General features: G+C 31.8%; 2 protein-coding genes across 2 annotated transcripts; one reads left to right on the top strand and one right to left on the bottom strand.

Moving 5' to 3' along the window:
* Nucleotides 1-10: 10 nt before the first annotated feature.
* LOC128386080 (uncharacterized) lies at nucleotides 11-10,637 on the bottom strand. Its single transcript, XM_053345044.1, has 6 exons — nucleotides 8,633-10,637; nucleotides 7,999-8,530; nucleotides 7,242-7,551; nucleotides 2,285-2,455; nucleotides 1,893-1,988; nucleotides 11-302 (listed from the first exon to the last, which is right to left on the bottom strand). The coding sequence occupies exons 1-6, from the start codon at nucleotides 8,766-8,768 to the stop codon at nucleotides 15-17; spliced, it is 1,533 nt and encodes a 510-aa protein (XP_053201019.1). The 5' UTR covers nucleotides 8,769-10,637; the 3' UTR covers nucleotides 11-14.
* Nucleotides 10,638-12,205: 1,568 nt separating this feature from the next.
* LOC128385951 (uncharacterized) lies at nucleotides 12,206-12,884 on the top strand. Its single transcript, XM_053344889.1, has 2 exons — nucleotides 12,206-12,412; nucleotides 12,479-12,884. Exons 1-2 carry the CDS (start codon nucleotides 12,379-12,381, stop codon nucleotides 12,784-12,786), a joined length of 342 nt encoding a protein of 113 aa, XP_053200864.1. The 5' UTR covers nucleotides 12,206-12,378; the 3' UTR covers nucleotides 12,787-12,884.
* Nucleotides 12,885-13,212: the final 328 nt, after the last annotated feature.

The raw sequence follows: 13,212 nt of genomic DNA, 5'->3' as shown, positions 1-13,212 counted from the left end.
AATTTCACTTGCAGTTAATTGTCGATTGACAGTTGATTGTTGGCCCTTATCTCCATCTTCATCTCCATCATGATCATCATTTCTTCATCTTCAGGATTATTGTCATCAACTTTCCCCAAAGAATCACAATGTGTACCAATTATGATTACTCTTGGATTGGAAATATTATCTTCATCATCCTCTGAATCTTCAGCTGATCGGAAGTCATCAATGAAAACATGAGTACAAACATGGGAATAGATCAACGATAACCAATGATGAATTAAATTCAATGGTGTATAATCAGATTCATCGCCTTCAGACTTGAAAAATATAATCAAAAGAAAAGATTAACAAATGGATTAGCAAACGGATTAAGACAAAACAAAATTGGAGGGAAACTTATGCTTAATCCTATTGGTTTAAAATTCAATATAAATGTTGACCGAGTTAAAGGTTATAATTAATGTGACGAATTTTTAATTCTATCAACAAATTAGTTAATCTCATCTTCTAATCTGTCTAGAGATTAACGGATAAGTTAATCAATCAATCAGAAAAAAAATTCGGTCACTCATTTAATGCCTTTTCTTAAATTGTGATCAAGTCCCATTTAAGTTTCAATGATTAACATTAATCATCTTAATTTTTGTTAATTCTCGCTAATCAATTAATGTACATGAGGATCTATGAAGTGTCACCAATCAATTAGATCAACTAATTGCAATCAAAACAATAAAAGCAAATGAGTTCTGATCTGCTTTCCTATTGATTATTGATTCTGTTCAATGGATACATTTATCAACTAAATTGTTACTTTAAAACGATTACAAATGATTTATCAATAATCAAAGACAATTATGATTTTAATTAGCAGAATTTTCAATTTTCTGAACAAACAGAAACTGAAATGATTAGTTGATCTCTTGCAAAATTCAATCAATAACATGAATGAATCTCAAATGCTGAGTTAATCTTATTTTCTTGTTGATTGTTTTGTATTTTTTTCAAACTCTATTCTCATTATTATTACTATTTACCTGAGAATCAATAATAATGAACAAAATAATCTAATGAATGAATAACAATAAGGTTAAAGAAGAGAAAAGAAAAAACCAGAATGATAAAAACTCACAATTTCAAGAGATAATGATGAACAACATGATTATCTTCATGTAGATTTAACTATCATCAAGGTTATCAGTTTATTGTTAGATTTTCACAATTTAGGAAAATAGATTAACATTTAGACTCATTATCATGTTCCTCTAATACTAATCTATTGATTGTAAATTGATAGTTCCATGATTATTGTAATAATAGTATTACAATCAATCAACTTTAATCCAGTATCATGTAAACATTGAATCATTTAAAGATCCTGGTTCATGAGAGTAACCAGAAAAACCAGAAAATGAGAATTTCTATTTTTACATTTTTCTTACCAGAATAAGAACCTAATTATCATTTAGATAATCATAATCAATTGATTAACTAAATATTGATAGATAATCAATAAATTGATTGTAATTGTTTGAATCGATTCCATGAAAAGTTAAATTATTATCAAATGTTATGAACCTTTGATTGTATTGAATTTAAAAATTGTCTCTTCTCAATTATTGTAGAGAGTTAAATTCAATTGATTAACTGATTAGTTTGATATTTAGAAATGAATTTAAATTGAATTTATCTTGCCACTTCAATTGTAAAGATAATTAATTAACTTTCTCATAAAATCAGTGATTATAAATTAATCACTTTGATCATCAATCAAATCAAGTGTTTATATTAATATTTTGATTGTTGCTCTCAATTTTGAATCTCAATCAATCAACACTTTTTAAAGCTCACTAATTGTTGACTAAATTTAAGAATTGTTTATAAATAATGATCAATAATTAACTGATTACCTTTTGAAATAAATTATCTCCATAATCAATTGGCTCATCCAAATCTTTACTAAGGTCGATAACCATTAGGTAAACACCCTGAGAACTGAGCAGTATCTGAAATGAATAATTAGTGGTCAGTTGAACTGGACATTCATTAACAATTAACAAATGACAATCAAACCATTAAAAGGATCAAAGGTACAATTAAATGATCAATTTTTAATCATCTAATTGTTTCCCATTTGGAACATAAAACAATTAGAAAATCATAAAAAGTAATATTTGAGTTCTCAATGGAAACGACTAAGTATTAGATTGATAACTTTTTATCACTTTGATTATCATTGATTTTCCAAATTCTAATTGTTTTATCTTTAATTGTTAATCTTCTGGCTGGTTAATTAACTTACTTGATTAATTAGAAAGTATAATGAGTTTCCTTGGAAATCCCAAAAATTGTATTTCGTATAAACAGTTGATTGAATCTCCTTCTCGTCGATATCACCAATCTCCGAGATATTAGATTGTTTTGCCAATAGATTATCAATCATCTCACGTAATTTAATTGGTAACAATTTAACCTTAATCACGATTAAATTAAGAAAGAAAAAAGGTTAATTGTGAAAAGTTATCATAATAATAATTGATTGATGATTGAGAAAAATGGTGATCGTTGCTGAATATCGGTTAAGATATTTTACAGTATAAAAGTTAAGGTTTATTTAAATAAGATTATATAAACGGGGTAAGGTGGTTTGGTCATTACAACAAGGTACTACTGATTGACTTCCTCCTCAGTAACACTCTAGGTTAACTCTTTTACTAAACCTGTCAATGTGAGTGTCACATGACCTTCCAGGGAGTCAACTGAGATTCCTCTAAGGTTTACTTGCACTTGCTACTTAGAGGTTAACGTTAAAGGATAATCTATCTAGTAGATTCTATCACCCTCTTCTTAACGTAGCCCTAATCCTAGAGTAAACTTCTCGTGCTTTACTCTTCCAAGTGCCTTCGTTAGTACGTCCGCAATCATTTCCTCAGTCGAAATGTGTAATATCTTCAGATTACCCTCTTCGACTCTCTGACGTACATTGTGAATTCTGATTCCGATGTGCTTCGTCCTTTTATGGAAAATTGGATTCTCTGACAACTTTATGGCTGAAGTATTGTCGTTGTAGATCTTGAGTGGACTCTCTACATACTTCCCAAATCCAATCTCTTCCATCAAATGTGTTAAGTAGACCGCTTCATTTGTTGCTTCCGATAAAGCGCAATACTCGCTTTCTGCTGAACTTTGAGCAACGATTGGTTGTTTCCTCGATCCCCACGAAACACTTGCATTAGCTAATTTGAATATGAATCCAGAGTAGCTCTTTCTGTCTCTTGCATCAGATGCCCAATCTGCATCAACGTAGCCTTCCAATTGATCGCTACTTTTTCTCTCGAAGTATAGACATTTATCCAGTGTACTCTTCAAGTATCTAAGTACCCTTCTAGCCGCATCCCAATGTTCCTTGTGAGGGTCTTGATTAAATTTAGCCAATCTGTTTACGGCATATGTGATATCCGGTCTCGTGTTAAGAGAAATATGGAGTAGTGAACCAATTAGACTTCTGTATCTCTGTGAGTCTACCTTTTCACATTTTCCATCACAAACTTCTAATTTGATGTTGGCTTCCATAGGAGTAGCTACTGGTTTACAGTCCATCATATTCTGACTTTCTAGTAGTTTCTTGATTGCGTACTCCTGAGATAATTTAATCACTTCCATTGAAGGTCTCTCTATCTCAATTCCGAGAATGTACTTCACTGGCCCTTTGTCACAAATGTCTACTTCCTTTGCCAATTTATCTTTGATGATCTCAATTATTTCAACACTTTCTGATGCGATTAGAAGGTCATCAACGTATACTGCCAAAAGTATCACTTGATCGTTCATCTTCCCTGTGTACAGACATCGCTCTGTCTCACATCGCTTCAGGTTCATCGAAGATAAAATCGAATGTAATTTGATGTTCCACTGTCTACCACTTTGTTTTAATCCATACAGTGAACGATTCAATTTACAGAAATACTCTGGGTGCAAATCATCTACAAATCCATCAGGTTGCTCCATATAAATTTCCTCTTCAAGTACTCCGTTAAGGTACGCTGTTGACACGTCTACTTGATGTATATGGTAGCCCATTTGCACTGCAATTGCGAAAATTATACGTAGAGATTCAGGTCGAACTGTAGGTGAATAGGTTTCATTGTAATCTACTCCGAACTGTTGACTAAATCCTTTCGCAACTAATCTCGCTTTGAATTTGTCTAAAGTACCATCCTTGTTGTACTTTACTGCGAATACCCATCTTGATCCAATTGACCTCCTTTTCTTTGGCAATTTCACAAGATCCCATGTCTTGTTCTTCTTGAGCGATAATAATTCCGACTCCATTGCTTTGATCCACTGATCAGAATACTTTGAGTTTAAAGCATCTTTAAAGTCTTTCGGGATTTTTATCTCATCTCCAATTGCAGCCAAAGTATCACTCCTGTTAAGTGAACGAATTGGATAATTGTGTTGACCGGGTGTTCTCACTTTCCTTGGTATTGGCGGATCTGTTTTCTTTGGTCTTCCTGGTCCTCGTTTCATTGTTACCGGTGTTTCTTGTTGATTTGAAGTAGAGGGTGATGACACACCTTGAGAAAGTTCAACTTCCGTTATCGAACTTTCATCGTCATCAATGTCCACTGACATGTCAATCTCTTCTTGTTTAACTTCAATTCCACCAACCTCTTGTGCTGATTCGGTTTCAAGAACTTCTACTTCGAAACCTTCCTCATCCAACGTAGACTCTACAAAACGAACATCTCTTGTATATTCCGTTTTAAGTGTACTTTGATTCAGCATCCGATACCCTTTCTTGGTATCACCGTAACCTACCAGGATCATCTCATCGCCTTTCTCTGCGAATTTGTGTCTTCCGACTCTCTTGTTTAGCACATAACCCTTAGTACCAAAAATTCTCAAGTGGCTCAGATCAGGCTTACTTCCGTTCCAAAGTTCATAGGGAGTAGTCCTTTCATTTGCTTTGTTCACGACTCTATTTCTGATGTACGCTGAGAAACAAATTGCCTCGGCCCATAATCTCAGGTCAAGTTTACCGTCAGAAATACAACTTCGAGCCATTTCCACTAGAGTCCTATTAATTCGCTCAGCAACTCCGTTTTGTTGTGGCGTATACTCACAACTCCTTTCATAACGGATTCCTTTACTTTTAAAATACGGCTTCAGTTTAAAGTATTCTTTACCATTATCGGATCTGAACGTTTTTAATTTCTCCGATGTTTGCCTTTCTACTTCGGTAATCCACACCTTGAAAGTTTCTACAATTTCATCTTTAAACTTCAATGGATATACCCACACTTGACGAGAGTAGTCATCAACGAATGTAGCAAAGTATTTTGCTCCTCCATAAGATGATTGCTTCATTGGTCCACAAAGATCAGAGTGTACCAACTCTAGTCTTTTAGTTGAACGAGTCGTCGAAGTAGAATATGGTAATTGAGACGCCTTACTCTTTAAACATGTAACACAATGATCGAATTGATTTTCATTTAATTTGACTCCGGTAACCGCTCCATACTTCATCATCTTCTCAATATCGGCTACATTCACATGACCTAGTCTCCGATGAAGTAGCATTAGTCGACCTTCGATTCAGAAGTCTTAATGTGTGATAATCTCGGTGAGCGTATCCGTTTCACAAACAATGAGTCAACTTCCGGAAATGTAATCAGATTCCTATTATCACTGTCAACTACTTTAGCACTTCTGCTGTTGAATATTACTTTGTAATTCTTGGCTGTAGCTCTGGAGACACTTAGGTAATTCCCTTCTAATTCAGGTACCAAAAGAACATTAAATAACCTGATTGAATTGCCATCCACTTGGAGTATCACTTCTCCAATACCAGACGCTTTCATCTTCCTTTCATCAGCCAAAGTAATAGTTCTGCCATGAACTTCTTTCAACATACTAAAGTATCTCGGATCACAACAAATATGTGAAGTAGCACCACTGTCCAGTATCCATGTACTTTTGTCCATACTTTGTTTCCCATCAAATGAACGTAACTGGAATGCGTTGTCGTTTCCATCCTTTCCTTTCTTACATTGGAACGACTTATGACCCATCTCACCACACTTAAAGCACTTGATCTTACGTTTACTCTTCGTCTTCTTTGTGTCTACTTCAATCTTCATTACCGTACTTGAAGTAATATCTTGACGTTTCCTCTCTTCTTCCTCTAAGAGTTTAATCTTGAGTATAGCAACAGAGGGTAAAGTATCACGTGACGACATTGCCACCACAAAGTTATCATAAGTCTCACCTAGACTTACTAAGAGTAGAACGGACAGGCACATATCCTCAAGCTTCATCTCCAAAGTAGTCAGTTGATCTACTAGACTCATAAAAGTATCTAAGTGTTCATTCATAGACTGCCCAGGTTGAATTCTCAAAGTCACAAGCTTCTTGAATAAGCTAACTTGAGTAGCAGGTCCACATTTAGAATGAGCTTTCTCTAACTCTTTCCAAGCTTCAGCAGCAGATTTACACTTCTTGATTACTCTGAAGTTCTTCGGAAGTATATTCAGCATAATCATGGCGAGAGCTCGCTCATCTTTATTTTTCCACTCAGCTTCCTTTTCCTTTTCACATGGAGTATCAATCACAGACCATAACTGTAGAGTCACTAGCACACTTTTCATTAAAAGACTCCAAGTCTCATAGTTATCGTCGTTAAGCTTTTCGATGTTGATATGTGAAGACATAATCACTTTAAATTATAACACTACACAAATTATAACTTTTGATGAAATGATGATTTCAGTAGCAGCGAACCACGCTCTGCTACCATGAGAGAAAAATGGTGATCGTTGCTGAATATCGGTTAAGATATTTTACAGTATAAAAGTTAAGGTTTATTTAAAGTAAGATTATATAAACGGGGTAAGGTGGTTTGGTCATTACAACAAGGTACTACTGATTGACTTCCTTCTTGTCACTCTTATTGTTAACACTCTAGGTTAACTCTTTTATACTAAACCTGTCAATGTGAGAGTGTCACATTGACCTTCCTACTTAGGGGAGTCAACTTTAGATTCCCCCTCTAAGGTTTACTTGCACTTGCTACTTAGAGGTTAACGTTAAAGGATAATCTATCTAGATTCCATCAATGATTAGCTAAATTGATTTGGTTAAACGCCAGTGAACAATTTAAATTTACACTTTCACCAAATTCATTCAGTTAACTGATTCAATCAATCAAATTTTTTTTTACTATTTAGGTTGTTACAGTTTAATTGTGATTAACTTACAGTTTCTTGATTGTCAAGACCATTTATATCGTCAAAGTGATCAGATTTACGATTGGACAATTTAAGTGCCGATTTCAATATTTCCGAAGCATTTAAAGTTATATTTTCATCGTTCTCCTCTTTATTTGATTTGTTAATTTTTAATTCTTTCACTATATTATAACTCATCATCTTAAATTGTGTCTCTTCATCAGGTTGATTGTATTCAATTTCACCAATTAAATCAGTTTTCCAACCACCGGTTAAATCAGTTAAACAATTAAGCTTATTGTCCAAGATACAGTTACAGTCAACTCTTTTATTATCATCTCTGGGGAAATATAAAAATAATCATTAATCACTAATCAATTTAAGCTTATCATTTATTAATTGTAAATTTAATATTTCACACAATTAATTATTAACAATCAACAGAAACCAAAACATTAATCCAATTCTAGTTGATGAAAAAATTCATTTTCATCTACAATTTGAAAACATTGTTACAATTATTAAGTATTTTCATGGGCTAAACAATTAAGTTAATTGTTTCCGAACTAAATTGGAAAAATTTTCTATGTTAATTACACTGATTAGTGATTTAGATTACATTTTGTAACAATTTAATTGGATTGATTTGGATTCATTTCTGTTATGTCTTTTGTGTATCTAATGGGATATTTAAATTTACTCGTTGCATGTTTAGAGTTAATTGTGTTTAGATTACAGCTAATTAATGGATAATAATTTAGTTAACTGTTGATCATTTTTCTCTCACCTTGAATTTAGAAGTAAATTTTTCAGTGTTGACTTTCCTGTGCCCGGAGGGCCAATGGTAAATATCCTCGTGTTATTAAATCGTAGGCACGATTTGGAGCAACATTTTTCATAGACTCGAACTACGTTTGGACCTTGAACCGAAATGGACATTGGTATTTTAAAGGTCATCTCACTGTAATCCCAAACCGAGATTCTGGTTGTCCGACCATAAAGGTCAAATATTAACCAAAACTGTGACTCCAGGTTGGAAAGGTCACCGATTAACTGGTAACGGGTTTCATTTGAATTTACCAAATAAAGTCCATTGGATGTTGTTGGTCCAGTGTTGGTCAGTAGGAAGCTTAGTCTTGACCTATTCCAATGTGAAGGTAAAGGTTTAATCCAAACATTTTCCTCTAAACATAAGCCCACCGGGTAAGAGTATTTGGCAAGTGGCCTTTCCTTTACAAAGGTCAACGGATCGCGACACGTTAGGCCAACATTGAGACAACCTTTCCATTTGGATGTAAAAGATTCAATTTCAAGAGTAACTGTAGAGAAAAAAATCCAACAATTAGAATTATTTTCAAAGGAATAAGAAACTTACAAAAGAGAAAACAATTAACTTTAATTGTCGACAATTTGTAACTCACCTAATTGGTTGAGTTTAATTGGTTTCGCTGAGAAAACGATACCATCACAAAAAGAGGAATCATTGATTCGAGTTGCTTGGGTTCGAAGTTTGTTCAACGATATATTAGATCCATAGACAATCTCATGAAATCTCATCTCCAAACAAGCAATTAGAATTAATTGTTGATCAACAGAAGAAATCAGAGAAAAGTTACCAATGGAACTATTAATTATTCATCTACAGTTAACATTGACAATCAACTGATTGTTTCATCCATACACTTGTAGAGTAAAAATTGTTTTCTCTGTTTAAATTGACACAATCAACTAATTTCTAGGATCTTTTTTATATATTATTCTTTCAAGGGTTGAATAAGGTTTTCGCTTCAATATTGATATTTTGATTGTTGATAATTTAAGAATCCATGGTAACCAGTTTTCCTATTCAGTTCTGGTTGAAAGTTATTCAAGGGAAGGAAGAAAATTATTATTATATTTATAATAACGATTCTATGTGAGGATATAAGAGATTCATGAAAGATTTTTTTTCTCTTTCTTTTCTTTCTTTTCTTTCTTTTCTCTTCTTTCTTCTTAATGATTATATGGTTGAATTTCACATGGAGATGGAAGATGATGAAGGAGGAGAAAGTGGAAGACAAGGAAGTCAATTTGAGAGAGAGAGAGAGAGAGAAGAGGAAAAATCTGAGAGTTTCAATTCTGACCAATTGAAATTTTATGAATTCGAGTTGAGATCATGAGCTTTGATCATGTTCGGTGTTGAATTAATTGATTCCAACGATTCTTTTAGTATATAATTTAAATTTAACATTTCGTCTCAATGATTAATCAGTCGAGGTCACAATGGATTTTAAATTGATTTAAGTTGATCAATAACCATGTCACAATTAAGAAAGATGCTTATTTGTTTTAGCAAATTGTGTCTGATAATTTGATTTATTTTCATGTAACAATTTGATAATGATAATAAGTTTTGATAGTTTTAAATGTTGTTGATTGTTGTTTAATGAATTGAGATTAATTGTTACATGAAAAGTGTGATCATTGAGATTTAATTGTATTTGATTTACTCACATTAATTTCCAAGGTTTTATTTTAATCACAATTCAGAAAGGAAGTGTAATTGTTACAATTGATGTTACTAAGTTGTGGTTGACTCTTCTTCCGATATGGTAAGGACGAGTACCAAAAAAGCCTCAGGCAAAAGTTTTTTTGCTCAACTTTTTCTAAACTAAAAAATTAAGATGTAAAACCAATGGAAATATCCGTTTTCGGACATTTCTTAATCTAAATGAAAAAAATGAGCAAAGTAATTATTTGTCAATAATTGATGGATGATACAATTCATATCCTATTACCTCCAATTATTGTCTAAGGAAATTTTATTGGACCGAGAAGATGATGATTTGAAAATAAAAATTTCTTCATCTTTGGAAAATTATGCAATAGAAAACTTATGTTATTGGTTGAAGATATGGAAGAAGATGATCAAAAATGCTCCCATATTCTAGTATATAAACACAATAAGACATCAGAGAAAATCATAGTCCACTTCTCTCTCACAGTTCCTTTCTCTCCTCGAATTTAATCAAAGCTTGTTGTGATCCCTTATCTGTCATCCTAAGTTTTTTATTGATGTTTTGTTCTGCTTTCTTGGTCATCCATCCCTCTTGTTTGTTGCTCTGATCTCTTGGCCGTCGATCCAACTCTTGCTAATTATTTACTTAACCACATAGCAATCAAGCAATTTTAACAATTTGTAAACATTTATTAAAACATCATCTGGTGAATTTCTCATTCATTAATCAACTAAAGGGTCTTTCGGTTAAAAACCTACCTTAAGGTCGAGAGGAAAAAATTTAATCTTGCATTTTGGTTGGTGATAAAGAAGAGATAAATAGTATGAAAATGATGAAATCTTTGTGTTTCTTCGTCATTATGATCTTATACTCATTTGTACTAAGGGTTGATGTTACGTTAGAATATGCTAACATAAACAATGAGTATCAAATATCTATCACATGCTGCCCTTAAAATGACCTCTAAACGTGTGCTTCGAGAAATGACCTCAATGACCTTGAAATTCGTAATGATAAGCACTTCAACTATGCTTAGTCCTCTGGTCAAGTTTGACACTCATTTGACTTTTGCTTCTTAGCAAGTTCAGTGAAATAGCCGAAATGGAGTGACCGTAATCATTGGTTTCTTTTCAAGTTTCTTTAAAAGTACGAGGTCAGTCTGTTTTTCGAGGTCGATTTTCTTTCAATTAACACAAACTAATCAAAATCGAAGAGTTAAAAAAATTAAACTTCACTTGACCCAAGCATTGAATAGTTAATATGTTTTCTCAATAGATGGAACCAGGATAGAGTTAATTGTTTTCTTATCGAGAAAAATGTTTGAACTTGATTAAGTTAATTGATGAGTACAAGTTTTCTAACATGTGATCTATCAATTTAATTTGCATTTACAATCAGCAGTCAACAATTAACATCCCAACAACAAGTGAGAAAATTAAAAAAAAGTCAAAATGTTAAACATGATTAAACAGTAACAATTTAAAAGTTGATTAACTTCAATTATAACGGTTAATAAACTTTTCTCACTTGATTGATTCCTCTCATTGGAGCCAATTGATTTATCCTTTTTTTTCAATCTCTCAACAATTAGTGACACAATCGATTATCAATAATAAACAATCAACACTCTCATTAATTAACCATCAGCACAATTAAATCAACCTTAATCGTCTTTAAATAATTTTCATCTTGTCTGACAATTAATATTATCCAAGAAAAGATTTTATTTAATCAATAGCAATTAGTGAATTAAAAAGCCATTGAATTATCAGCTGACTATTTTTAAATTACTTTTATTCAAATTGTTGGTATAAAACTAATTGTAATCAACGATGAAATTAAATAATAATAATTCATATTGGTTAATCATTGAAAGAAAAGTTTAAATTTAGTTTAAATTGTTTACTTATTATCAATTTTTTTCTTTCTTTCATCATCAACAATTTAAATTTCAACAATCAAACAGTCAATAGTAATTGAGAAAACAAAAAAATTGATATTAATAAACTAATTCAATCAACAATCAAATCTAATTGTATGTCATCAACTAAATTGTAATAATAATAAACAAACCTACAATTACGGTTTACATAAATTGATCAGCAATTAAATTTGATTGTTTTCCAAATGTAAACTAAAATGATAATGCAACCTTTTAATTGATAATCACATAATTATTACAACAATTAAGTTAATTGTATTGTAATGATAACCTGAAAATGAAAAACAATTTAAATATCAAATTAATGGCGACTCTTGTAAATTAAATGTTAAGAAACCAGGACAATTAGCATTAATTATGATCATGGGTAATTCCTGGTTATGGTTAACTGTAAACAATTAACTGATTGCTAGTTAATTTATAACGGAATCAGGTTAATAAACCAACAACCTTATTCCGTGATCCTGCAATTTAAATCAAATTGTCCGAGTAAATTACAATTACGATTAACAATTGATCGAGAAAAAAAATTCCATATATATAAACAGATTTCAATGTAATTATTTGTATATTCAACAATCAACCAAAATCAGATCAACAACAACGACAACAATTAACCAAACAATTTGTTTCTAAAGTAAATCATCAAAGTGAAAATCGTTGAACGAACAAAACAAAAAATCATCTCGTTAATTGTGACCACTAATCAACAACTATAACTACAATAATGTCCTCATATTTCACTCTATTAGTTACATTGGGTAAGTTTTAATTGTTGTTGACAATTGCAATTAAATCCTTTCTAATTATAATCTTAATTTTCTAAGCTTTGATCATGGTAATCAACGTAATCTCAGCTAATCCAACAACAACCTCATCACCATCATCAGTTAATAATGATCGTGAACTGACTCGTAAATTAATCCTGGATGATTTAAATGAGATGGAAAAGTTAATCAACAAATTGGATCAAATTAAATCAACTGAAAGACAGGAAACTAATCCAATTGATACAGTTCAAGATATGATTAGCGACACAACTAACGGGATTAGGAAGGCCGCTTATCGACTTCGATATCAAGTGTTCAGTATGTTCCAACGATCACCAATCTGTAATCCATTGAAATCAAACTAATCATCTCTAAATTGTTCAATCAATTAATCATCACAATTAACTTATTATTATTATTAACCGTTAATCATTAAAATCCAAATTGATCAATCCCAACAAAACATGTTACCAATTTAATCTGAGGCTAAAAATAATGTTGCTATTTTATACAAAGAAAATCATTTAATGCTTTTCAATTAGTTAACCCTAATTGTTAACAATTAATTTCGGGAATGAGAGTCAAATCTGATTCCTGTTCAACAATCAACTGCGATAATCAAAAATCAACCACTAATCAAAATCAATGATAACCCTTAATGTGAATATTTAAACTGAAATGATTAAAGATGAAGATTGATTTGAAGTTAATCATTTGAAATGAGTAAAAATCAATTACAATTTAAAACTAAATTATATGTATTTATATATATATTAGATAATTGTAATAAC

This window comes from Panonychus citri, unplaced genomic scaffold, assembly GCF_014898815.1.
Source record: "Panonychus citri isolate SS breed McGregor unplaced genomic scaffold, ASM1489881v1 Contig00063, whole genome shotgun sequence".
NCBI classification, from domain to species: domain Eukaryota; kingdom Metazoa; phylum Arthropoda; class Arachnida; order Trombidiformes; family Tetranychidae; genus Panonychus; species Panonychus citri.
The sequence above is the reverse complement of the archived record's forward strand: the minus strand, read 5'-3'. Positions and strand labels throughout refer to the sequence as shown.